The sequence below is a fragment of the Hemitrygon akajei genome, chromosome 8 (genome assembly GCF_048418815.1).
Source record: "Hemitrygon akajei chromosome 8, sHemAka1.3, whole genome shotgun sequence".
NCBI lineage: Eukaryota > Metazoa > Chordata > Chondrichthyes > Myliobatiformes > Dasyatidae > Hemitrygon > Hemitrygon akajei.
The window spans coordinates 174,902,243-174,930,130 of record NC_133131.1 but is presented as its reverse complement, the minus strand read 5'-3'; the positions used below and the strand labels follow the sequence as shown (position 1 = coordinate 174,930,130).

General features: G+C 41.8%; 2 protein-coding genes across 2 annotated transcripts in view; one reads left to right on the top strand and one right to left on the bottom strand.

Annotated features, from left to right (window-relative positions):
• The window catches only part of bop1 (BOP1 ribosomal biogenesis factor), a 238,685-nt gene that overhangs the window by 92,754 nt on the left and 118,043 nt on the right, over positions 1–27,888 (top strand). The gene's annotated exons all lie outside the window — the stretch shown is intronic.
• scxa (scleraxis bHLH transcription factor a) lies at positions 478–25,251 on the bottom strand. Its single transcript, XM_073055160.1, has 2 exons — positions 24,550–25,251; positions 478–996 (listed from the first exon to the last, which is right to left on the bottom strand). The coding sequence occupies exons 1-2, from the start codon at positions 25,039–25,041 to the stop codon at positions 958–960; spliced, it is 531 nt and encodes a 176-aa protein (XP_072911261.1). The 5' UTR covers positions 25,042–25,251; the 3' UTR covers positions 478–957.

Below are 27,888 nucleotides of genomic sequence, written 5' to 3'. Positions count from 1 at the left end.
ATGACCAGGTAACCTCTCTGGACTGTGGGATGAATCCCGAACACCCGGAGGAAACCTAGGTCCTCACGTGAAGAACATACAAACTTTCTTACAGAGGATTCTGGAATTAAACTGATCTCTGTCGCCTTAAACTGTAATAGTGCTGTGCTAACCACTATGCTACCCTGGTGCCACGTTCTACATTGGAGCAGAATCAGGCCATTCAGCCCATCGAGGCTCCTCTGCCATTCCCTGTAGCCTTTGACGCTCTGATTAATCAAGAACTAATCAACTTGCTTTAAATATACTCAGAGGAAATCATGTGTTCACAGGTGGGATGTGCAAACTCCTTACAGATGTTGCCAGAATTGAACGTCCCTGAGCTGTAATAATATTAACTACTGTTAATTAATTAATTACTTGATGCTGAACTTCGAACTGCAGGGTCACTGGGGTGTTGCCATTACCACAATAACCCATGACAGGAAACCAGCTGTGACAGGTTGAATTTTTTGTTTTATTTACAAAATTTTTGTTTTATATTACATTTATTACATTACAAACCAGCGTATGATAGTGAAGTTAATTGTGTAGTGAGTACTCCAGTTCGATGCAAAAGCCACTTTTGTAGTTTTGTCAATTTTTTTGTTTGAGTTTTCCTCTCCTTGGGGCCACTCTTCAGCAGCAGCTCGACAGTGTGATCAGATCACTGTTCTGGCACATTGGTGAAGGGACAGGTCGGGGCCTCTCGTCCTTTGCAGCACCTCCCAAGCTCTCCAGTTTTAAATGTAAGACAAGTATTGAGCATGGCCCAAGTGTCAAGGTTATGTTCAACTTCCAATATGCTGCAGGTTTTTAGAATTGTCCTCAAATACTCCTTCAATTTTCTTCCGTAGCATGGGTGCACGATTGATTGCCCTTCCACTCCGAGTCTGCAGTGAGCTTGCGACGATGTGGGCCACGTTGCAAGTTCCTCTGTTAATTTCGAATGGTGCTCTTTCTGTCTCGTTCTTTGTTCTGTAGAAAGAAAGGAAGCCGGTTTTGAGTTTGCCCTCAATTAGGCACAAGTGTGACTTTGCCTTCTGGATTTCTAGATTCTCCTTAGCTGCAGGGAGCTGAAAACTGAGTCACCCAGGCGCTGTCACTCAACCTCCCCCTGTGTTTTGCAGCAACTCGCTGAAATCCCCCTTTATCCCCGTTGGCACCTGTCCCACATTCAGTGGTGTTAATTTTTGACTGCCTCTCAAATGCTGGGGAACCCATGTTCTGGGTCGTACCTTTGGTGTAAGCAGAGGGATTTCTATCTGGCTGCTTATAGGAGGGGTAAGCTGCTGGGTTTGACCAAGTATAAATGAACTGGATTTCCCTGAGCTGTACTAACTGATTGAAGAAAGTCAGGTGCTTTTTATTGGCTAATTGTGTCCTGCTGGAAATTGAAATCCAGTTTCCCTGCCCTTCTCTGTACTATTAGAACACAGGAGCAGTCCCTTCACCCCGCCAAACCAATTAAATTCATCATCAAATAACTAAGTTAATCCCTTCTACCTACACAATATCGGTATCCTTCCATTTCCCTCACGTTCATGTGACTGTCTCAATGTCTCTTAAAAGTCTGTAATGTATCTGCCTTCACCACCACCCCAAGCAGTGCATTTCAGGCACCTACCACTCTGTTTTTTATATAAAAAAATCTTGCCCCTCACATCTCCTTTCAAGTTGCCCCCCTCTCACTTTAAATGCATGCTATCTGGTAGCAGGCATTTCACCGCTGGGAAAAGATGCTATCTGTGCCTCTCATAATATTATAAACCTGTTTCAGATCTCCCCTCAACCTCTCCATTGTCTTCCCTTTAATGCAGGGGTTTCCAAATGGAGCCCTGGGTTAATGGTAAGGGTCCAGGGCATAAAAAGGTTGGGAACCTCTGCTTTAATGTGTCAATCTGGTCATTGCATTGTGAGGGTCTCCAACATTAAAACTGGAACACATTAAAATGAACCCATTCACCTCTGAAATGTGAACATTAACAAAAAAAAAAGAAAGTATTTGCTGTTCACTGAGCGGGAGGTTGTGAACACACTTACTTTTGCCTGCTATCTCCTTCTTTCTTTTCTCCTTCCCTCTCTGCTCTCACTTTTTTCATTTTCCTCTTCCTGCTCTGTCCCAAGATGTAATATTTTTTGATCTCCTGAGTAATTTGATGGAGATGTTTGACAGCTCAGGAAGCCGAGGCTGGAAAACCCACACACTGAACACTCCTATCGCACCTCTTCAGCTTTCAGACATGTGCGATGCGTTAGTTTGATTTGTGGCTGCACGGAAAATGGGGCTGGAAATCTTTTCCTTGCTCGTGCCGAGACTCAAGAGAACTTAATTTAAAAACAAGAGGCTCCTGGTTTCATTCCTCCCCCACTCAAACTGGGCTTTATTCTTCTGTGCGAAGTCTGCGATTCCAGACTGATTGTTTTCTCAATTGTACTTCTTCCACACGCCCACCCTGCTCCTGCTAAACCTGTAGCTCCTCAACTGATACCCTGACATATTCAGGTCAGTAATGGACCTATCCACTGCCACTGCTTCATGGGGGCTGACTTCCACTATTTTACCATCGGCAGAATTTTGGGCCGTTCATTTAAGAAAGGATGTGCTAGCATTTTAGAGGGTCCCAAGGAGGATCACAAGAATGATCCCAGCAATGAAAGGGTTATCGTATGAGGAGCGTTTAATGGCTCTGGGCTTGTACTCCTTGGAATTTTGAAAAATGAGAAGGTATTCAAATTGGAACCTAGCAAATATTGAAAGGCCTAGATCCAGGGGTTCCCAACACGGGGTCCATGGACCCCTCAGTTAATGGTAGGGGTCCATGGCATAAAAAAGGATGTGAAACCCTGGCCTAGATAGAGTAGACGTGGAGTAGATGTTTCGTATAGTGGGAGAGTCTAGGACCAGAGGGCACAGCCTTAGAATAGTGGGAAGTCCATTTAGAACAGAGATGAGGTGGAATTTCTTTAGCCAGAGGGTGTGGAATTCTTTGTCACAGACAGTTGTGGAGGCCAAGTCATTGGGTATATTTAAAATGGAGGTTGGTAGGCTGTTGATTAGTCAGGGTGTTAAAGGTTATGGGAAGAAGTCAGAAGAATGGGGTTGGCAAGGATAATAAGTCAGCCATGGCTTGGCATCAATATAGTATGCCTACAACTCAGTAACCCAAACCTCTACATCTTTGGAATGTGGGTAGAAACCAGAGGAAACCCTCATGGTCAAGAGAATGTGTAAGCTCCTTACAGTCCGCAGTGGACACTGAACCCCCACTGGCGTCCTTTGTGAATTTCATCCTCCAGTTTCTTGATCTTCTGCACTCTGGAGTTGCTGGTGACGGATACGCCCAGACATTGCTATCTGACTTTCAGTGGAAAGCTTCCGGTAGAAGCTTGAGTTATAAAGTATTACTTTGATAACAAACTCCAGGGTGTTGCAACAAGATCTTGATAACTTTATAATAAATTGTACATTGCTCTTGAATAATAAGGCATGAATTACTTTCTGAAATGAAGTGCCTTTTGACATTTTGCGAAACTTTTCATGGCCATTAGCAGTTACTGCATCACTTTGCAACGAGCAATCAGTGATTGGGGTTCATTTCCCAGTGCTGTTTATAAAGAGTTTGTACGGTCTCCCCAAGACTGCATGGCTTTCCTCTGGGTGCTCCAGTTCCCTCCCAGCTTCCAAAGACGTGTAGTTTAGGGTAAGTAAATTGTGGACATGCTACGTTGGTGCTAGAAACATGGCAATACTTGCAGGCTGTGCCCAGCACATCCATGGACTGTGTTGGTCATTTACACAAACAGTGGAATCGTTTACACACTGAGTATATCCCCTGTAAGTCAAATGTCCATGTTATAGTGTCATTTTTACAATTTGAGACGGTTCCACGTCAGGCAGCGGGTATAAAATCCACCCCACCTGGTTCACAACCATCCGGCTCCTAACCTAGCATGGATAACTTCACTCACCAAAACATCAACTTGTTGTTCCTCTCCATAAATGTTGCCTGACCTGCAGAGTTCCTCCAGCAAATTGTGTGTGTTTCTCTGGGTTTCCAGCATTTCCGGAATCTTTTACTTTGTAGTCTACAACTTACAGACTCACTTTCAAGGACTATACAACTTCACGTCAGTATCATTTTTAAAAATTTTAATTTCCATAATTTCTTTTGCACATTGGTTATTTGTCAAATCATTGTTAAATCATTGTTTATTTATAGTTTTTTTTCATAAATTCTGTTGTATTTCTTTATTTTCCTGAAAGGAAATGAATCTCGGGGTGGTATATGGTGATATATATGTATTTTGATACTAAATTTACTTTGACATAGGGATATTATGGCCTGAATTGAGACCCAAATCTGAGCTGAAGGCATCTAAGTAAAAGTGGTAAAAGTGATTTTCAGCTGTATGGAAGCTGTTGACTGACTAGCACTAAGGGTCTGTAACGTCACACACCACACTCTCCGAAAGGGAATGGCCTTCATTCCAACAAGAATCAGAATCTGAATCAGGTTTACAATCACTGGCATATGTCATGAAATGTATTGTTTTGCGTTAGCAGTACATTGTAATACTTAAATAAAACTATGAATTACAATAATAAATATACAGGAAGAAGCTATTCCTGAATCATTGAATGTAGGTCTTCAGGCTCCTATATCTCCTCCCTGATGATCACATCATTACAGAAAGTGCTTTGGAAATAGTTTGGTTTATTCAATAGCCACACGTTTCCAATCCCAGCAATAAGTACTGGAGTTGAACTTAATTTATCTGGTGATGTGTGGGCTGTACACTGGAAAAAATGAACCATTTGGAGCTGCCAGGGTTATAGATATTTAAAACCTCAAATGGTTTGCAAATATCCTTGCAAACTCAGTCAGTTCCATCATGTGCACCAGCCTCCCTAGCATCAAGAGCATCTTCAAAAGGCAAAAAGGTACCAAGCATTAAGGACCCCCATCATCCAGGACGTGTCCTCTTCTCATTGTTACCGTCAAGGAGGAGGAACAGTAACCTGAAGACACACACTCAATGTGTCAAGAGCAGCTTCTTCCGTTTCACTGTCAGATTTCTGAATGGATAATGAACCTATGAACTCTACCTCACTCTTTTGTTTGCTCTCCTTTTTTGCAGTAATTTTCTTATTGTAATTTATAGATTTTATTGTTTTGCATTGTACTGTGCTACTACTGTAAGGTGACAAATTTCCCGACATACGCTGGTGTTGTTAAATTGGATTCTGATTCAGCTAGGGGAGTAGCTATCCTGAGCCAGTCTAAGAGCACGTGCCTTCCAGTTCCACGTTCTGCGTTTACTGTTTAGTCACTCAATAAAATCTGCCTTGCTAGCAAAGGTCACATCTCAAATGTAAACTATTTTAAAAAGCATTTTCTGGTTCTGTTTTGCAAAGGAACGCCTGTCTAAATGTTGTCCTGACCCCACTCCCTGTGACATGAGATTGTACTCATTTTACTTTGAGGGGGTAATTTCTGGGACTGGATAGCGGGTGGGGGTAGTTACAGTGTTGTGAGGAATTTCCTGCTTTTTACGAAGTTGAGACGCACCAGCAATGAAACGGAGGTATTTCTGTGTAACATGGTGATCCGAATCCAGTTCGTAGCTTACTCACAACAGTAAGCTTGCAGAGTAACACCTTGTGTCCATCTCTCATCGTTGGCAGCCTGATCGGTTACCATACTTCATATTCTGAATAAAATCTACTTTTATTTTGGAACAAAGAGGTTACAAAGTCAGATTTTTTTTAGTCTGTTCCACTTGAGTGTTTGCCAGTTTTCATCTCTGGAGGCAAAGTGAAGTCACTGTGTCTCTGTCTCTGAGCCTGCCCTGCCCTCTGTGTCTCTGTTGTGTCTGAGCTCTGCAGAAGTCAGGAGGGCAAGTGTGAGAAGCCTACGTGGTCTGATTTTTGCCTACCTCATGCCCGTCTTCAGCTAATAGCTGTGTGGGAATTCTTGCCCAGTATTTAGTTCAAATTGCTGATCCTGTCATTCATTTGGTGTAGGGCTAGAGGTGAAGAGTGCTGCCAATCTTTCCATAATACATGCCTTATGTGTAAGGTGTGGTAAATAAACCGAGTATCCAAGTAGTTTAGAATGGGGCCTGGCTGGGAGGTAGAGTAAAGAAAAATGCAATTATGAAGGGAAATCTTTACCTTATCCTAAATATATTTTCTCAGTATTTTAAGGATTCAGGATTCAAGATCGTTTAATATCATTTCCAGTATGCAAGTGTAAAGGAGAACAAAACAATTGTTACTCCCGATCCAGTGCAGCACAAAAAATCCCCATAAGATAAAGAACAGAATAATTATAGTAGAACAATAAATATAAATACATAACATAGCTTACATACGTTGATTGTATGTCTGTAAAGTTATACTAGGCACAGGAGTGTCTATATAAGGTGACTGACAGGAAATGATAAAGTAGTGGTGATTGGGGGTGTGGAGGAGTGATTTTGTGGGTGGAGATGTTGATCAGCCTTTCTGCTCAGGGAAAGTAACTGTTTTTGAGTCTGGTGGTTGTGGATGCTACGTAGCCTCCTCCCTACTGGGAGTGGGACAAACAGTCCATGAGCAGGGAGGCTGGGATCCTTCATGATGTTACTGGCACCTTTCTGTACATATGTTCTGAAATATGTTGATTTACAGAATATAGACAGAATCATAAGGATTCTTCTTCAGAAAGTGTCTATTTTGCTTCTCTAGCCCACATAGTCTCACTGTAAGAGTAATCTAGCTGATCCTATTTCTGTCCTTTCCCCACAGCCCTGCAAATTCTTTCCTTTCAGATACTAATCCAGCTACCTTTGAACGCTGCAATTGGAAGTGCCTCATCTCCTGTCCCTGCAGAGCTTCTGAGCCGCAAACACACTTTATATATAAAAATAAATTATTCCTCCTGTCACTTTGGTCAGTTACTTTCATTCAATGTTCCCTATTTCTTGCTATCTAATCTCTGATCATACCCTTTGTGCTTTAAAATCAGACTTGCAATCTCTTCTGTTTCCTATGCTTCTCAAATCCATCAACACCGGAATCAAGTTGGTAAATCTCTTTATCCTCCTCAAAGCCTGCATATCTTTCTCAGAAGTCAACACTATAATCTAAAAATGCAATGTTACTTTCTCGCTTTTCTACTCTTGACCTCTGATATAACCCAAGCTCCCAAATGCTTCTTAACCACTTTCTCAGCCTGCCCTGCTACAGTGCACATACAGCAAAAGAGACTTTTCTGTGCTGTTGAGAATTGTGCCATCTAATTTTTGTCCTTTTCTTTTCTACCAAAATGTAGCATTTCATATTTTTCAGGATTAAATTTCATTTGCCACCTAGCCAGCAATTTCATAATTCTACCAAAGAATAGGCCCTTCTAGCCCACCAAGCCGAGTCAACCAGTAACCCACCTATGTAACCAAAGCCTAATCACAGGATACAGGATCCATCTTGGATTGCAAGACCCTGCAGCAGATAGTGAGGTCAGCTGAGAAGATCATCGGGGTCTGTCTTCCCACCATCACGGACATTTACACCACACACTGTATCCACAAAGGAAACAGCATTATGAAGGACCCCACGCACCCCTCATACAAACTCTTCTCCCTCCTGCCATCTGGGAAAAGGCACCGAAGCATTCGGGCTCTCACGACCAGACTATGTAACAGTTTCCTCCCCCAAGCTATCAGACTCCTCAATACCCAGAGCCTGGACTGACACCTTACTGCCCTATTGTCTTACTTAATATTTACTGTAATGCCTGCACTGTTTTGTGCACTTTATGCAGTCCTGGGTAGGTCTGTAGTCTAGTGTAGTTTTTTTTTTCTGTGTTTTTTTTTACATAGTTCAGTCTAGTTTTTTTTACTGTGTCATGTAACACCATGGTCTTGAAAAACGTTGTCTCATTTTTACTATGTACTGTACCAGCAGTTATGGTGGAAATGACAATAAATGTGACTTGATTTACAATGACCTATTAACCGCTATCTCTTTGGACTGTGAGAGGAAACCGGAGTACCAGGCGTAAACCTGTGTCTACGGGAAGGGTGTACAAAGGTCTTACAGAGGACTCCTAACTCTGCTGCCCCAAGCTCTAGTAGGGTTGTGTTAACCGCTTTGTTAACAGGCCCTTTGTTCACCTGATCCCAGTTTACTGAAAATGCAAGTTCTGTCATCTGCAAGTTTGACCTCTACACCACGTCCAAACTATTAATATCTATTAAGAGAAAGTATGTTCCTGCAACTGATCTGTGAGAAATTCCACTGTGCATTAACCTCCTGTCAGAAAAGTGGTCTCTTGTTACCTCGGCCTGGCCCACTGAGTTCCTCCAGTGTTTAAAGTGTTTTTACCAGCTCTTTGTTTCGTCTTTTAGCCAATTTCCTATCAATGCTGCTGCAGCCCCCTTTCAAGTTCAAGTTTGTCATCTGACCGTACATTATACAACCAAACGAAACAAGGTGTGCACATAAAATGTATATCACATAGAGCACATAAAACAAAACATTACCAAAATTAAGAGAATAAAATATAATTCAAAATGTATGTAGTCACTGATCTAGTGATGAGACCTCGGTGGTGGCAGGGTATTCATTAGTCTCACAGCCTGAGAGAAGAAGCTGTTACTCAGTCTGGCAGCCCTAGTCCTGATGCTCCTGAACCTCCTTCCTGACGGTGGTGGGTCAGAGACATTGTGTGGTGGGTGTTAGGGATCCTCAACAATGCTTCTGGCCCTTTGTCTGCAATGTTCCTGGTAAATGTCACTAACGGGGGGGAGGGAGACCCTGGTGATCATTTCTGTGGTTTTTATTCCATCGTCTTTCTTATGGACGTGCAGTGCCTTGTGACAATCCAGCAGTTTTGTGCATTAACAGTGCAGTTTTTATTGACTTCAGTTTTAGTTTATTAGCTGACTGAGGTTTAACTGATTCCCAACCACTGGTGAGATTTAAGTCTGTGTCCCAGATCAATGGGTTCAAGTCTTGGGATACCAATTAAGTACCTTCATATCAGTCACCTTACTCCAAAAGAGAAATATCTCTGTGTGTGTGTGTGTGTGTGTGTGTGTATTTATCTCTGTCGCTGTTCTCAAATTTCAAAGTAGATTTTTTATTAAAGTATGTATATGTCACCATATCCTCCCTTGAGATTAATTTTTTTGCAGGCATTCGCTGTAGAACAGAGAAAAACAATAGAATCGGTGAAAAACTACACACAAAGACTGACAAACAATCAATGTGCAAGAGTGCCAAGGTAGCGTAGCGATTCGGGTGACGCTATTACAGCTCAGGGCGTTCTGGAGTTCAGAGTTCAATTCCGTCGCCATTCCTCCATTCCGTTAATTGGTATTTGTAAATTGTCTCGTGATTAGGTTAGTGTTAGTCAGGTTTGTGGGGAAACTGGGGAGGCATGGCTCAAAGGGCCAGAAGGGCCTACTCCATGCTGTATCACTAAATATTTTTTTAAATAAAAGAAAACATTGTGCAAATAAATAAATAATACTGAGAATATGAGTTGTAGAATACTTGAAAGTGAGTTCAGTGGGTTCAGATTTAAGGTGAGTGAAGTTATCTGCCTGTAAGGAGTTTGTACATTCTCCCAGTGACTGTCTGGGGTTTTTTCTGACTGCCCGGGTTTTTTCCCACATCCCAAAGCCATGTGGGTTAGTAGCTTAATTGGGCAGCAGGAGTTTGTTGGGCCGGAAGGTATTACTGTGTTGTAGTTATTTATTGTTTTCTTTTATTATTTAGAAATACACCATCTCCAAAAGAAAATAAATCTAAACAACATAATGATAAGAAATAAGCAGTCAGTGGCTTTGTGAAAAGAAATCATGTTTGATTTTGCCGTTGGCAAATTGGTATCGTGGCATAACGCTGTAAGACCAGGACTTCGTTCCTGCCACTGCCTGTGAGGTTTGTATGTTCTCCCCGTGACCCCCTGGTTTCCACCCACATTCCAAAATCCGTATTAATTGGTTACTTATCACATGGGTGTAATTGGGCGGCGTGGGCTCGTTGGGCCGGAGGGTCTGTTACTCTTTCTTGTATTGAGATTTTCTTGCTTGCACCCACACAGGTGCATTTGTAATCACACCCACTCTTTCCTGGCAGCAACTTCTCACTTCTCCCCCTTCCTGCTAACTCTTAAGTAGAATTACACACTAGTCCTGTCTGAAAATGGTGTCTGACCCTCAGTCATTTAGTGGAGTGCAGTCACACTAAATGTAGACTCCTGTTATTTGAATCCAAGATGGTAGGGATTGTCACAATCACATAACCAAAGTGTTTTTAATGTTAATTAATTGGTCTTTGAACACATCCAAAATAAATCCTATATATTATAAGCATAAGAGATTCTGTAAGTGCTGGAAATTCAGAGCAACACATACAAAATGCTGAATGAACTCAACAGGTCAGGCAGTGTCAATGAAGGGGAATAAACAGTGATAGTCCTGTGTATTAATTAGGTTACCTTTAGATTACCTCTAAATATACATGAAGGCAGTGGGAGAAGGGGAAATGGAAAGCAGTGTTTTATTTCAATGTGTTAAATGTCCCAGAGTACTTTTCATGTCTTGTAAGCTGAATCACAAATGATTTCTCTGTCGGAACGAGAACCCTCGTGATCCCTTTTCACCTGTCACTGCACTGTAAACACTTTAAGCCACTTTTTATAATGCTGTTTACATTGTAAATAATAATTTATTTATAGAGCACCTCTCATACAGATAGTGTAGTTCAAATAACTTCACAATGGGATAAAAAGCAAATATGAAAATAAAATAGTGAGACCATCAAACATAGGAACAGAATTAGGTCATTCTTTACGGCCCATCAAGTCTGCTTCAAAAGGCAAAAAGATGTTTAAAATATGGTTAAATAAGTAGGTTTTGAGCTGGCAGTTAAGAGTGTCAACTGAGTCTGCATCCCTTGTAGTTTTAGCTATTGAGTTCCACGGTTGAGGAGCGTAGTTCAAAAAGCCTGACCTGCCATTTATCCTTTTGAGAGAGATTGTTTAAATTTGAGAGACCAGCAGAAGGCGGCCTGTGAAAGCTCGAGCAGGATTATAAAATGAAAACGATTCTGTGATGTACTCCAGTCTTACCATTAAGCACTTTAAAAATGAGGAAGACAAATTTAAAATCAGTTTTAAAAGATACAGGCATACATTGTGGTATTCATGTACATTTTATTCCATTTCCATACTTCAACCTATAACTTTGTTTCATGTAATTATTCTTTATAATTCCTGCCTAATACATGTAAGTGTATAATGACGAATAAGGTGATTCTTGGTCTGTACTGTTGGTCAGCTTTGGTGATTGGGTGAGGAGCTGGTATATATTTCCCTCTCTAATTAGACTTTTTACTACTGTTTATCGCCTTTGGCCCTCAGTGGGGGTTACAAGGCTTCTGTTCTCACTGTGGTGCATGTGTGCAGGACCTTTTGGTATTTTCAGTGTATTGATACAACTGAGTGGCTTTCTTATGAATCAACACACAAAGTGCTGGTGGAATGCAGCAGGCCAGGCAGCATCCATAGGGAGAAGCACTGTCGACTGTCAAAGGGTCTCGGCCCAAAACGTCGACAGTACTTCCTATAGATCTGCCTGGCCTGCTGCGTTCCACCAGCATTTTGTGTGTGTTGCTTGAATTTCCAGCATCTGCAGATTTCCTCGTGTTCTTATGAATCAGTCAGGAGAAGAGCACAGGTTTCTATGCCCAGAAGGCAATAGAATCCCATTCCCCTCCCCGACTTTATTTCTTTTCCCTCCTTTCCAGTTCTGATGAAGAGCCTCAGCTCGAAACAATGACTGTTTATGTATTTTCATAGACACTGCCTGACCTGCTGAGTTCCTGCAGTATTTTGTGTGTTGCTCTGGATTTCCAGCATCTCTTGTGTTAGTGAACCATTGGGCTTTTTCAGTAGGCTGATAACCCTGTGACTGCTTTTTATGTGTTGTTAAATTGTTTAAAAAACGAGTTCATATGACCAATGTTCCCTCTAATGTGTAATGACCAGTGGGTGCAAAAATCTTGTGCTGTGCAATTTTATGCCCCGCGACAACACGTGCTCACTGAATAATTTCTTCAATAAAACAGTATGAGTAAGTCAGTTCTAAAATCTGCAGACAAATCATTGCAAACTCCACTGTCAACACCATCCACATCAAAAGGAAATGTGATTGTGTACGATCATGAGATATACTTAACATGCCAATGAGGGAGAGGGTGACAACCTTTTGTGCGCTGGTAGTAAAAGATGTGTGCGTATGCACGCCTTAGAGGGAACATTACTTATTACTGGAGTGGAGAAACCAGGATGGTGGAATATTCTCTGAATTATTGGATCTTAATATTCTACTCAAACCAGTATGGATGAGTTTGAGTGAGAGTGTACATCCCATCTTTTTTTTCATTTTTATTTTCAGATACAGTGCCAGGTAGGCCCTTCCCAACGAGCAGCAACCCACCTGTTTAACTGTAGTTTAATGGCAGGACAATTTACAATGATCAATTAACCTACTAACCCACATGTCTTTGGACTATGGGAGGAAATCAAAGCACCCGGGGAAAACCCACACATTCACAGGGATGGCATATGAACTTCTCATAGACAGCAACGGAACTCCAGACTCTGGTGCCCTGAGCTGTAAGAGCACCACGCTAACCGCTACGTGATCCTAACCTCCCAGGGTATCTGTGTATCAGTCTGATATCGGTTAGTGTAACGCTATTACAGTGCCAGCAATCTGGGCCAGTTCCGCCGCAGTCTGTAAGGGGTTTGTTCGCCCTTCCTGTGTACATGTGCGTTTCCTCCAAGTGCTCTGGCTTCCTCCCACATTCCAAAGCCATACAGGTTAGTAGGTTAATTGGTCACATGGGTATAATTGGATAGCCTGGGCTCTTTAGGCTTGACAGGCCTGTTACCGTGCTGTATCTCTAAATAAAATGACACTGTCTAAGTTATATAGAACCGTAGAACATTACAGCACAGAAACAGGCCCTTTGGCCCTTCATGGCTGTGCCGAACCATTTTTCTGCCTAGTACCACTGACCTGCACCTGGACCATATCCCTCCATACACCTCTCATCCATGTACCTGTCCAAGTTTTTCTTAAACGTTAAAAGTGAGCCCGCATTTACAACTTCATCTGGCAGCTCATTCCACACTCAAGTCTTTGGTCCTAAGTCTTAAGTCTTAATATCTTAAGTCTTTGGTGAGGGAATCTTAATTTATGGAATGAAATAGCTTCTGCAGGTGACCGAACAGGAAGCTTGTAAAGACTCTTGGGGAAAAAGTAGTGGTGAAGTTCCTACACCTGAACAATTAGCTTCTGTAAATGTTATGGAGACATCCCAAAGGGTAGAAAAAGGTTCATTTGATATTCTAGATATCTTTTCCATTCTGAACTATGTTATTTTATCCTTGCAGTCTGCTGAAGGAGGAACTGAAAACACATTTGTTAGCATAGACTTTTATAGGCCCTTCGGCACATCTGGCCCATGCTGACCCAATGTCTTATCCAAGCTAGTCCTGTTTGCCAGCTGTTGCTGCATTACCTCCTAAACCTTTACACTGCATGAACATTTTTAACTCTTATTTTAAAGTTAGCTTATCTGGTTTATCCTCCTCATATTTTATGGACTTCTAGACACAAAATTAATTAAATCTTGACCATGTAGAGCCTTTTTCTTCCAGCACCTGCTTGGCAAACCTGAGCCCAGCAAAGATTAAAGAGTTGAAACAGCCTTGTGAACAACAGCCTGAATTCTTTAGTTGGTTTAACGTGGCTCTCCATCCATTTAAAAAATCACTTGGAGATGAGAATATTGTGCAGTTAGTGTCTCTGGGCCCTCTTGCTTTCCTCAGTTACGTGTCACTCTAGTTGTAGTGTAGTCATGAGGGAAAGGAGCCACACTTGATTTTGACCAGGTCTGTTTTTAAGTGATTTCCACACATTAGATTACTGAGGATACGATTTCAAAAAGTATGGGGATGGTGGTTGCCAACTGGGTGCACTTGCTTCTAACTTTGAATGTTAATTTAATGCTGTTGGATATAAAACATAGATTTAATTTAAGTTTAAAATTTTATAACACTTTGAAGCCCTTGTGGTGTGCTGGCTTTCTGCAAGAGATTCTCACTTCATCCCACTTCCCAATTTTGCTTGTTCTTTTTTGAATTCCTTTTCGTAGGGATTCTAAATCTTAGGATTAAGATTAGAATTGGTAGTAAAGTACAATGAAAAGTTTGTCTTGCATACTGCTCTTACAGATTAACATGTGTACAATGCATCACACAGTGTAACGGGTAGTCAAAACTGCCCAGTGCATCACCGATCAGTCTGCCCACCATCAAGGACATGATGGAGAAAGGGCCAGTAACATCATGAAGCTTCTTTCCTGTAGCTCTCCAGCTTCTCAACAAAACTCACTCAACTGTAATATCCTAACTGCCCCTGCACGTCATCCGTTAAATGGTCTTTCCTGTCCTCCTTGTTCTGTTGATAATTATTTAATCTGTTTATATATGTACATTTATTGAGTTTGCACGTGACCGTTCTGCTAATGTAGGTTGCTCGTGGCTGTTTGCACTATTGCCTTGTAAATTGTTGTTTGCTATTGTGTTGTCTGTTATGGTATTGCCCAGTGTTTTACGCTTGGCACCGAACCATTTTCAATTCTAGTATGTTTCACATATTGGCAATTAAGTGATTCTGATTCCAAACAATCCCAGCCACCCTGCTAACGGACTGGGATTAGAGAAGAGCCTATGTAACGTCCACACCAGGATCACCAGATACAAAAGCAGTAAAGCTGATCAACCCAACACCTTTCTTCTCATTAACCCAACCTTCCACACTCCCAACCGCCACTACTTCCTGTATGTACAGACACTCTTATGCCTAGTGTCACATGGACGTCCAATCAATCTATGTATATAGGCTATTTTGTGTATTTATATTTATTGTGTTTTTATTATTATTATTATGCTCTTTATCTTATTGTGTTTTTTGGTGCTGCATTGGATCCAGAGTAATAATTATTTCATTCTCTTTTACACTTGTGTTCTGGAAATGACATTAAGCAATCTTGAATCCTGAATTGAGTTACAAAATAAAAGTGATTCGATTTCAACAATAATGCAGAATAATGAGTAACAGCTGTAGAGAAAGTGCAGGGGTAAACAGTAAATTGCAAGATCATAACGAGGTGGATAGTGAGATCAAGAGTTCATTGTTATTGTTCTGGTTTGTAAGTGGCCCTGGGACGGATGGTGCTTTTCTACATCACTGTGGTTTGAAGATAGCTAGCTTGAAGATCTGCCTTGAACAATATGCAAGAAATGTATATAGACTATGTATATTAGTACAGGTGGTCAATTGTATTCCTAGTTTGCTTCAAGCTAGACAATCTGGTTATTTTCACACCTTTAAAACTCCACACAAAATGGGTTAGAACTATGGAGTTGAATGGGAGCTTTAAAAACCCTGTGAGTGACTGTTGCCTTTGTGGAAAAGCCAGAGACATTTGAACACGTTCATTATTTTATGGGCTGGTTAGTTCACATTGGACAATACTACAGATGGTTTATAAATTGCAATCTACCCGCTGTATGTAGTAGGGTGTGTGATCAAATCGCAAGTTCTCATCCGTCATCATTTTTATCCAACGCTTTCACCAAGTGGCTCAAGAAAACTCTATTCATTTAAAAAGCAAGCACAAAATGGAGACTCGCGTGAGTCGCCAATCCCTTCCTAAGGTTGGAGAAGCTTTGCTAAGTTAGCACGTTTTCTTTCAAGTCATTTTGTCTGCTTCTGAACTAAACTTGTAGCCATTTTGGCTTACAGCACAAAAGGCTGGTTGTTCTGTCGTACTTAAATCAGGTGTTTATGATATCTGCCGGTTGGACGAGCCTTTGTTAAAGCATTGATTTAACCACATCGCACAGTTCAAACTTAAACTGATTGTCGTAGGAAGATCCGATTCCTAAATGGACATTGTATCTTTGAACACTACCTCACTTTTTTTAATATACTGTACTGTATTTCTGTTTTTGCATTTTTTAATCTATTCAATATACATAATTGATTTACTTGTTAATTTATTATTATTTTATTATTTTCTCTCTCTGCTAGATTATGTATTGCATTGAACTGCTGCTGCTAAGTTAACAAATCTCATGTCACATTCCAGTGGTAGTAAACCTGATTCTGAACAACGTTTAACAGGGAAATTCAACTTTGACAGATGACATCAGTGAGCCATTTTAAGGAAATTAGTAATCTCAAGTGCTAACAGTAATGTTTTTGACAGTTTTACTACACACGATAGATTCAAGATTGAAGTTTGTCAAGTGCATCTCGAAACATACAGTGAAATGTGTTGTTTGCAATAACAACCAACACACCTAAGGCTGTACAGGGGGAGGGGTGGAGGGTAGACTGCAAGTGTTGCCACTCATTCTGGCACCAGCATAGCATGCCCACCGTGTTATAGGAGATGAAGGGTGATTTCATTTTATCGTGGATGTGCGTGCCTTGAGTGTTGTAGATGGGAATCTGCTTGGTTCATGGAGTTATTCAGGGAAAATTCCAGCGCAGTACAGTACCAGTCCCTGGAGCCCACGATGTTGTGCCTACTTCTTAACCTATGTAAGATCAATCTAACTCTCCCTTCCCACATAGCCTTCTGGTTTTTTTCTATCATCCGATTGCCTATCTGAAAGTTAAGAGTTTCTTAAATGCCCCTAATGTATAGTACTCTGCAATAGTCTTGGGCACCCCAGCTATATATATGCCTAAGACTTTAGAACGGTACTGTGGTAATTTTATGTATTGCACTGTATTGCTGCCATTAAAAAAAACACACCATGACGTGTGAGTGATGCTAAATCTGATTCTGATATGGACTGAAAGTGGGAAGGGGCAGGGTGAGAGGAATCATGATTGGGAAAAGGAGAAGGGACTGGAAAGCACCAGAGATCCATTGTGTAATGATCAATAAACCAATTGTTTGGGCTTAAATGCCCTTGTGTGGTGTCTCAGGGCTGGGTGTGTCTGCATCCATGCCACCCCCCACCCCTGGCATTCCTTCTCTGCCACCTGACCCACACCCCTCCTTCCCTTTGATTCCGTCAAATTTACAAACTTGCTCTCCACTCCATGTTGACAGCTCCATCCTAGACTTTGTGCCTAAGACTTTTGCACAATACTGTATCTCCCTGTACCTCCACCCCTGGCAAGGTGTAGGAATGAGGGAAAAGATCAGCTTTCTTTTGACTTGTCTATGTTCCTCTCGCCTGCCCCAGATTCCTGAAAATGTACGTGGATGGCTTTTCTGTCATTCTCTGTTTTCTCTGGTGATTCCTTGTTGGGGACTTCAGAAGAAATGTTATCGGGGAAGTGAAATAGAAAATGCAATTCAAATGAGAAGCTGGAAGTGGGGGAAGAGATGCCTGCAAATTGGTGTAGCAGTTGCTTATTTTGTTGGAGAGGGCATGAAAACCCTGGAGACTGCCCCTTTCCAGGTGCAGATAAATGATGTGAGAGAAGGTAGACTAGGTAGTGAGGAGTATTATGAGGTTACTATGGCAGGTACTATTAAACCAAAACTTAGCCACTAACTTGTGTTACTTCCCCAATGCTGCTGAGGTTTGAAATTGATATTCTGATGGTAACGCTTGAATGGGAACAAATGATCAGCTATTGTCATTATGAATTGTAGCGAAATAGTGTAGAATTCTATTAATATTGTATGGCAAGGTGACCATGGAGCAAGCTTTATGTGTTGTTTTGTGTACCTCATTACTGCTACATTAGCTTGCGTCTGAAACACAGTACCATACAGTTAATCCCAAATTTCATTTTGTAGAATGGATTATAAAGTTCTCTTCCTTGTTTTTAAAGCTCTTAATGATCTAGGACCAAATTACATCACAGAATCGTTTTTGGTTTATAATCCTGCTCGAGCTCTTAGGGTCTTATCTGCCAGTGTCTTAAATTTAAACAATCTCCCTCGAAAGATAATTGGCAGGTGAGGTTTTTTAAACTACACTCCTAAACTGTGGAATATAACTAAAACTATATGGCATGCAAACTCAGTTGACACTCTTAAGCGCCAGCTCAAAACCTATTTAGTTAACCTTGCTTTCAACTAGCACCTTTTTGTCTTTTATTTTTATGTTTGTACTTTTATCCCATTCTAATGCATTTTGAACTACATTGTATGAAAAGTGGCCTTTAAATGAGTTATTATTATCTACGGAGGTTCCATGTGATTGAGGAGGTATGGACTGATCAACAGCATCGAGGTTGGAAATGAGTTTTATCCCTAGAGCCACCTCTAAGCACGTTTGTGTCTGTCTGTGGAATCCTTCTCAATCCACCCCTCCGATTTTAGCATTGGTACTTTTATGTACTGGAGGTACAGTCCAGAGATGATACAACCCCTAATGCTTCCTGTAAAATTCCCACTGAGCCTGCATTTTTGTTAATCTCTCCTGGTGTCAGTAGTTTGTTTTAAATTTTTCTCTCGTGTTTCCTGATGTGTAAGTATAGGCTGTGTAATAATTCCAGCAGTTTGGGGCAAGGTAGGCTGAAAGTTAAGCACATCTTTCCAACATCTCTTTGCAATAGCATTGATATTGGGAGCATTAGATTCTTACTAAGTAAGGATTCAGATTGAGCTGGGAAAAGAAATCGTGTCTCCCTTTGCATCTGTTTCACCTGCTCTGGATTTGTGTGAATGCAAGTTGATTCTGGGTTGATAAGTTTTTTGTAAGTTTGAGATTAGTTTTACTTATCACATGTACATTGAAACATACAATGAAATTCGTCATTCTGCATCAATGATCAGGGATGTTCTGGGCAGCTTATAATTGTCTCTGTGCTTTTGGCACCTAGTAGCATGCCCACAACTCACTAACCCATTTGGACAGTGAGAGGAAACCTCACAGGGAGAATGTACAAACTCCTTACAGACAGTAATGAGAATTAAATCTTGATCGCTGGTGCTGTAGAGCTTTGCACTAAGCCTTCAGTTTTTAAAAAAGAGCTGCATGGTGGTACACAGCGGTGGAGCAGCTGCCTCAGTACCGGCGATCCAGGTTCAGGCGTCACTACTGGTGGCTCTCTGCAGCCTGCACATCATCCTAGTGACTGTGTGGGATTTTCCTGGGTGCCCTGCTGATTGAGGGATAATTGCTCACTGTAAATTACCCTTGGTGAGGGTGGGTGGAGTTGCTAGGCATCTGAGGGATGGAGGTTGGATGAGATCGAAAGGAAAGCTCTAGAGAGCCAGCGTAATAGTGATGACTGAAATGCCTCGTTGAACCTCTTGATATTCTCATTAAAAAATTATGGGAAATTCTGTACAGGGTTGGTGCAGAGATAATGTTTCCTTTGGCCATGGTGTCAAGGACCAGAGTCTTTATATAAATGGGTGCCTGGGTAGTGTAGCGGTTAGTGCGACACTGTTACAGCTCGGGGGTGTACTGTTGTTTGGAGTTCAATCCCGGCGCCTTTCTGTCTTTACGTCCTCCCTACGGAATGCGTGGTTTCCTCCGGGGGCTCCAGTTGCCTCCCACAGTCCACAGATGGACTGGGTAGGTTAATTGGTCAGTGTAAATTGTCCTGTGATTAGTTTTTGGGTTAATTGGGTCTGTCAAGAGTTGCTGGGGCAGCGTGGTTCAAATCCATACTTCCATATACAAATGGTTAGCCACTCTGGACTGTGCATAGAACAATACGTGATGTTGTGCCAACATTTTACCCTACTCCAATATCAATCTAACACTCCCCTCTCACATTCCATTTGTCTATCATTCATCTTCCTATCTAACAGTCTCTTAAATGTCCCTAACATACCTGCCTCTTCCACCACCCCGACAAGGTGTTCCATGAGGCCTCTGTTTAAAAAAAAACTACCCCTGGCATCTCCAGTGGGCTAAGACTGAGGTAAGAAATTTCTCACAGAGAGTAATAAAGCTTCCGAGTGTCCCAAGTGGGAGCTCAGCTGCTTCTTCGGAGATTGAGGGTATGGGATGAGTGTAGTACTCTGGGGCTGAGGTCAAACCTCAGCTGTGAGCTTACTGTTGGCAAAACAAGCACAAAGGGGAAATGGCCTTTTGTTGCAAATATATCAGAAGATTTGAACTTGTACTATGGTGTCAGATCAGTGGTCTTACTTCATCATTCCTGGTCGCAGTGCCCAGAATCAATTTACATTGGTGCTGTAGTGCAGGGCAAGGTGAGCAAAGGTACGTGCCACCTTTTGGATGATACCTGAGCACAAGGTTGCTCTCTCCACCTGGATTATTGTGAAGAAGAACTGGTGAACTGGGCTCTTTGCCTTCAGCACAATATTTCTTCCTTAGACAGTTATCACGTCATTTTCTCTTTGCTGTTACCGGAGTTTTATTGTATGCTAACTGGCCTCTGTTTTTCTCCTTGTGGTAATGACTGTTTCTCGTAAGTACCTCAGTGGATACAGAGCACTTTGGGAGATTCTAAAAGGGACGAGAGTTGTTGGATAATTGCCAGTGTGACATTTTTATAGAATGAAATGTACATCCAAGCAGTTTAAAAGGGTTCATATGGCCTGTTATGACTGGGTTGGCAATTTAAAAGAGCTATCCAGTTCTCTCTCACTTTCTGCAAAGCAATATTTCTCATTTATTTAATTCCGCTTGGAAAAGTTATTAAATAATCTGAATTAATTGCCTTTATAGTCTGTGCATTCCTGATCATAAGTATCAACCAAAAGGAGGATGTTAATCCCAGCACATAACTTCAAATGTCTTAAATTGTGCACAGTGAAACTTATTTTTAATTTTATTAGTATCCAGCAGACGCTGGTGTGAAATGCAAAGCTTGCATGTTTGTATTTATGTGTGTGTGTGCTTAATTGAACAATGTGATATTCAGAACCCCATGACTGTAAAATTGGAGGGTCAGGTGTATTAGTAACTAGCTCTTTCAATGAGATCCCAAGCAGCAGAATAGAGCATTTTGATGGTCGGAAAGCAAAGGTTTTCCTATGTGGTAGGAGCCACTTGCGCATCCTTTCACGCACATCTGTGGGCTAAAGTGATGATTGAAATAAGACCGTAAGACAGGGCAGAATTGAACCATTCAGCCCATCAAATTTCTCATTTGCTTCTGTCTATTTTTAATGGCAAGCCCTCACCTAAAATTTAAATCTGGTCATAATCTGCAAAATAATTTTTACTGAGAGTGCCATGTTCTTGAGTGGTGACTTTTGTAGTCTCGGGGCTCCTCCCTACACTTAAAGCTAATGAATTGTTTTTGGGATATGAGAGACTACAGATGCTGGGATCTCGAGCAAACTTGCTGAGGGGAATTTGGCAAGTTGAGCAGCAGCTGTGGAGGCAAAGGGTAAACATTTCACGTCGGGGCCCTGCATATTGTCCCTACAAGGTGAAATGTGGTCATTAACTTCCAAGCAGTGCGTGGCAAGCTCCCACTAATTGTTAAATATCAAAGAATACAGAGTTATTGCGGGAAATTGACCAACCAGTTTACCTGGTTCCAATGGACTTCTTGATATTTATGTATTTATTTGTTTGTTTGTCGGTCTGTCTGTTTTTATTGTTTATTGCTTATTTTGGCCCGAGGAGCTGCACTGTCCAGCAGCCTAATCACAGGACAATTTACAATGACCAATTAACCTACTAACCAGTAGACTGTCAGAGGAAGCCTGAGCCTCCAGGGAAAACCCACACTATACGTACAAGAACGTACAAACTTCTTACAGGGGATGTCAGAACTGAACACCAAACTCCGAGCTGTATAGTGTCACACTAACCGCTACGCTAGTTGCTCGAAGGGCAAGTACAATTCAGGGGTCTCTCTCAATTTTGCAACTGTGCTGTTGTATCATTCACATCCATAGGGCCTCTTAATTTCAGTAATTTTTCTTCAAGTGACTGCTGACAGTGCAGATTTCAATGGAGGATGTTTGTCCTTCTTGCTTTTTAGGATGGTGGTTAAGATCTGTCAGTTAAGAGTGACAGTTGATGTGTTGTGGTCTGTTTGTGCCAATTGACATGTGGTGTATGCGATGTTGGCATCATATAATTTGCCTTGAAATCTTCCCGTGGTTTGTACACGCGCAGGCCCTGGGATATCATGCATCTTTCGACCACAAGTTACAATCATGTTGATTTGAAACTTGATGAAGGACAAATTTAAAAAAGCTTGCATGGTATGGGGAATTAAACTAGGACTTGAATCAAAAATATTCTGATAACCAATCTCTTAACTTTTTTTGCACCTACATTATCTATTTAGTGGTGAGTCTCCAAATTATATGCTGCAAGGCATAAATAAAAACAAAGTTTGCACTTCCCTACTGCCCCTGTGCCTTTCTGAATTTTCCAAAACTTCCCAGCAGTAAAATAGTCTGTCAGATATTCATTGTTAATGTAGGAAACGTGGCAACCCCTGGTGCATGGAAAGCTCCCACAGTCAGTATTATGGTGATGTCTACGTGGTTTGTTTCAAAAACATTGACAGAGGGTTTGGTTAAAATCAGCTCTTTTCAAAATAGCACTATAGGATATTTTAGAATTGGAGGCTGAGTTAACAACTTGCGTAACATATGCCCTAATATCCTGCTCGGGCTTTCAGGTCTTCTTCCGCTGCTCTCTTAACTTTAAACAATCTCCATCAAGAGATAATCGGCAGGTCAGCTTTTTTGAACTACGTTCCTAAACTGGAATTCAAACCCGAAAACTATAAGGGATGCAGACTCAGTTGGCACTTTTAAATACCAGCCCAAAACCTATTTATCTAACCTTGCTTTAAACTAACATCTTTTATTTTTGTGTTTTTTATATTATTTTCATGTTTGCACTTTATCCCATAGTAAAGCACTTTGAACCACATTGTCTGTGTGAAAAGTGCTCTATGAATAAGTTATTATTTTTATTTTTTTCACAGCTCAAACTGGTAAAACCTGAGATACAGGCATAGTCAAGCACACTCATTTCTCAATTACTAGGAATTCTTTGGACTATTCTAGTGATGTTTAGTATTTGTGGCTTTCTGGAGATGTGCATAAATATTGCAGTGGAGACCTAATTGTTTAATGCTATTGTGTAGTGACTTTGGGATGACATCGGTTGAAGATATTATTATTGGGACAATGGATACCTTGTTCATATTTCCATAGTCTTTCAATTTCCTCTTTTAATTCAGCATATTTCTGGTGTTTTTCGTTATTGATTTCTGTAAGTTATGTGTATTTGGATGGTTATTATGGATTGTCCTTTAATAATGGATCAGTCGTGATATAATTTATAGGACGCATGACTCTAAAACTGGATTAGGCTTGTATTTGTATTACTGTTATTATTATTTTTATTAGTAGTATTATTATGACATCCTGAATGGGACAGAAGTCCAAACGCTCTGGCTCAGATGAGAATGCAGTGCTATGCCCAATAGTGGCACAATTCCTTCTGCTGCTTGGGTTTAATGTAGCATTAAACATTCGTCACACTTTAGAGAATGAATTGCTTAGCTTGGCACGTCTGTGGAAATGCAACCCCAGTAAACGGAATTGCTTGGGAATTAAATCCTCGTGCAGCATCATTTTGCACAGAATTGTTGAAGAGTTTGAGATTCTTGGTGAAGCCTGAGTAGTGCTCAAGGCTGCCTGTTGCACCTTGCATTTGGTTCTACATTTATTCATTGCCTGGACTAATCGACTATAGTTGACTATTGTTAGGAAGAATGTACTGTTTTCTAAACTTGCTGCAAGAGTTAATTTCTCAGGACTAGGCAAAGACCTAATGCAATTTAAAGTATTCGGAGATTCAGGACAGAGATGTGTAGAAACTCATGGTCAAGATTAATTGGCAATCCTCTTACTGTGCTACTTTTGACTATAAGACGTAGCAGCAGAATTAGACCAGTTAGCCCATGGAGACTGCTCCGTCTGATTTATTATTCCTCTCAGTCGTATTCTCCTGCCTCCTCTCTGTAACCTTTGATACCCTGATTAACCAAGAACCTAGCAACCTCTGCTTTAAATATACTGAATGACTTGATTGCTCTGTGGCGATGAATTCCACAGATTTCACTACCCTCTGGCTAATGAAAATCCTCCTCATCTCCGTTCTAAATGGACCTCCCTGTATTCTGAGGCTGTGCCCTCTGGTTCTAGACTTGCCGCTATAGATCTAAATTATCCGGAGATTCGGGACAGAGGTGCATAGTAAAGATTAATTGTCAATGCTCCCTGTGTTACCTTAGCCTCAATATAAACTCCAGTTCTCTAGTAACCAGTTGAATGAAATTTTACACATATGGGAAAAATAAATACAATGCTGGTCCTTGCGATCAAAGGCAGCTTTGCATGTTATTTGTGCGGAGATTGGGTGCAGACAAAGGCGGTCCTGGCTGAAAGTTAGAAGATGACTGGCTTCACCACCACCCCCCCCCCCCCCCACCACCACCAAGAGGAACGTTTGTACATACCATTCTCCTTTGGTTGCTCAGGCAGAAAGTGCAGATCTGTTTGGGCTGGCTGCTCTCGGTCTCAGTGACCCTACTGCCAGGGTAGTAGCTGGACGTGCTGGTGTGACAGGGTTGGCCATCCCCAGCTTCTCCCAGCAGCAGCACGTTCCCCAGGTGGGAGATGTAACTTGAAGCCAGTCGCAGCGTCTCTATTTTGGAGAGTTTCCTGTCAGCGGGTTCGGTGGGGATGAGGGTCCTGAGGGCTGTGAACGCCATGTTAACGCTGTTGGTCCTGTCTCTCTCCCTGGCATTTGCAGCTTGTCTTTGTCTAATGACTCCTGGCACCCTGGCCTTCCTCTTCCTCTTTCCTCCTGCACCACTGTAAGGTCCCAGGCTGAAAGATGTCTCTGAACCTGAGCTCTCGCTGTCGAGTTCCTCATCTCCTTCTGACAGCATGCTGATCTCCGGGTACAGGCAGCGGCTGGGCACCGATCTCAGCATGGCGAAAGACATCGGTGCTCAAGTGGGGTTTACTCGCCCAGAGGGCCCTTCCTGCTTTTCCCTTTCTCTTGTCCCTTAAAACCCAGCAGATAGAATCCGGCAAAACGAAAGGGACTCTTTTCAAAAATTCATATTTGGGTCACTGTCAGGACCTCTTTCCCTCACCAAGACAACTCTTTTCCCACTTTAATCTGGCTACTTCTTTTCAAGCTTCCCCTCACTGCCTCTTTCCACCCCTCCCTCCCCCTCTTCCCCCTCTCTCCCCCCGTCTCTCTCTCTCTTTCTCTTTCTCTCTCTCTTTCTCTTTCTCTCTCTTTTTCTCTTTCTGTCTCTCTTTCTCTGTCTCTCTCTCCCCCTGCTTTTTCTCTCACTGTATCTTTCTGTCACTCTATCTTTCTCCAAGTGCTTCAGACTTCGCGGAGATCAGGTTTTTATAAGTGGGAGGCGGGGTCCAGTCGGGGGCGTTTCAGGGAGCTCCATTCTCGTCTTAACCCTTTACCAGGGCTTTTCTCAGCCCTGAGGCACTTCACATGTGTTTGTAGTCACTGGCCGTGTCAGGGATGCAGTAAACCAACATCTTCTATCCTGATCACAGCCTGAGGTTTTGGTTCAAATCCAGCTTCGCAGCTTGAAAACTTTACCTTGTGGTTTTAAAAGCTTAAATTGATTCACAGAACTGAGCTAGCTGCTCCTCCAATCTGTGTTTGTTTTCACAAGATGTCTGGTCTAATTCCCAATATTTTTATAATTCAAGATTGTTTAATGTCATTTCCAGTATACAAGTGTAAAGGAGAACAAAATAATTGTTATTCCCAATCCGATGCAGCGTATAAAAAAGCAGGCGAAGGTGAAGAATACAGTGAATCTGATAGCTTCTATACATAGATTAAGTGTATGTCCATAAAGTGACACTGGGCACAGGAGTGACTGACAGAGAATGATAAATTGTGGAGGGATGGTTAGTGGATGGAGGTGTTGGAAGGTCACTTTGATTAAACCTCGTACCTTTAACCTGCTCCCACTCTTCTTCCCCATGTAGTACATGTCACTGACATTAGAACATCAGGAAGTTTTTGACAATAACAGGCCATTCAGCCCAACAAAGCTTGCCAAATTCCTATCCACATAGTGTGTTGAAATAATTATTGAGTTTAGATTTGAAAGTCTCTAAGGTATGACTCTCAACTACACAACTAGGTAGTTTGTTCTATGTGTCCACAACTTGCTGTGTAGAGAATTGCTGTATGTTGTGAAATTTGTTGGTTTGTGGCAGCAGTACAGAGCAATAGATAAAAATTCCTGTAAATTACAAAAAGAAATATAAATCAAGAAATTACAGAAGTAGTGCAAAAATAGTGAGGTAGTGTTCCTGGGTTCATTGTCCACTCAGAAAGCTGATGGCGGATAACGGACCTGTGAACAGTACCTCACGATTTTTCAATATCCCGAATCCTAATATGTTCACTTAACCCAAGCAAAAGAGAATCTGCAGATGCTGGAAATCCAAGCAACGCACAAAAAATGCTGGAGGAACTCAGCAGGACTGGAGAGAAAAAGATGAGGAGTCAGAGTTAGAAAGGAGGGGGAGGGGAGGAAGAAATACTAGGGGATAGGTGAGACCGGGAATGTGGGGGGAAGGGGTAAAGTGCTGGGAAAGAGATACAGGGCTGGAAAAGGGGGAATCTGATAGAAGATGGAAAGAAAAGGGGGAGGAACACCAGAGGGAGATGATGGGCAGATAAGGAGGTAAGGTTGAGAGAGGGTAAAGGGAATGATGTAGGAGGGGGGCATCAGCAGAAGTTTGAGAAATCGATGTTCGTGCTATCAGGTTGGAAGCTTTCCAGATGGAATATAAGGTGGTGTTTGTCCAACCCGAGTGTGGCCTCATCATGACAGTAGAGGAGGGCATGGACTGGCATGTCAGAATGGGAAGTGGAATTAAAATGGGTGTCCACTGGGAGATAGAAACATAGAAATCTACAGCACATTACAAGCCCTCTGGCCCACAATGTTGTGCAAACCATGTAACCTACTCTAGAAACTGCCTAGAATTTCCCTACCGCATAGCCCTCTATTTTAAAACCAGTGTCCAAGGTTTTAAGCAGGCACCAAACAGTGGTCTTGCATGATGGCTCATGTGGTCAAATGGATACAAAAGATTAGTTTTATTTGTCACAGTAACACCGAAACAGACAGTGCAATGCATTGTTTTATGTCAATGACCATCAGGGCCTGAGATGTGCCGGGGCAGCCCGCAAGTGCTGCTGAGCTTCTGGCGCCAGCATAGCATGCTGACAGTTTACTAACCCATGTGCACGCTGAGGAAAGCCAAGCAGCCATGGGGAGAATGTACAGACAGTGGCTGGAATTGAATGTGAATCCTGACCTCTGGTGCTGTGAAGTGTTATGCTACAGAGCCCACCCGACTGCTAGCATTTCCTTTGGGAATCATGGTTAAAATGAATAATTGCCTCAGAAAAGTATTGGAATGGACTGAGCGTGGCCTATCAAGGTGTCAGCAGGATGGGATAAAGGGAGTTGAGGGGTAGTTGAGCAAGGCATAGATAAGACCATAAGATGTAGGGGCAGAATAGGCCATTTGACCCACCAAGTCTTCTCCCCATAATCTTTGACACCCTGACTAATCAAGAGCCTATCAACCTCTACTTTAAGTATAAATTACTTTGCCTCCACAACTGATAAATTCCACAGATTCACCACCCTCTAGTTAAAGAAATTTCTCCTCACCTCTAGGGACATCCTTATATTCTGAGGCTGTGCTCTCTGGTCCTACACTCCCCCACTACAGGAAAAATCCTCTCCATCCTCATGCAATAGCCCTTTCATTCTTGTGAACCT

Coding starts and splice junctions, on each gene's coding strand:
- scxa (XM_073055160.1), bottom strand. CDS start 25,041: ATGTCTTTCGCCATGCTGAGATCGGTGCCCAGCCGCTGCCTGTACCCG. Junction 997..24,549: donor TGAGCAACCAAAGGAGAATG/GTATGTACAAAC, acceptor TTCTTTCTACAG/AACAAAGAACGAGACAGAAA.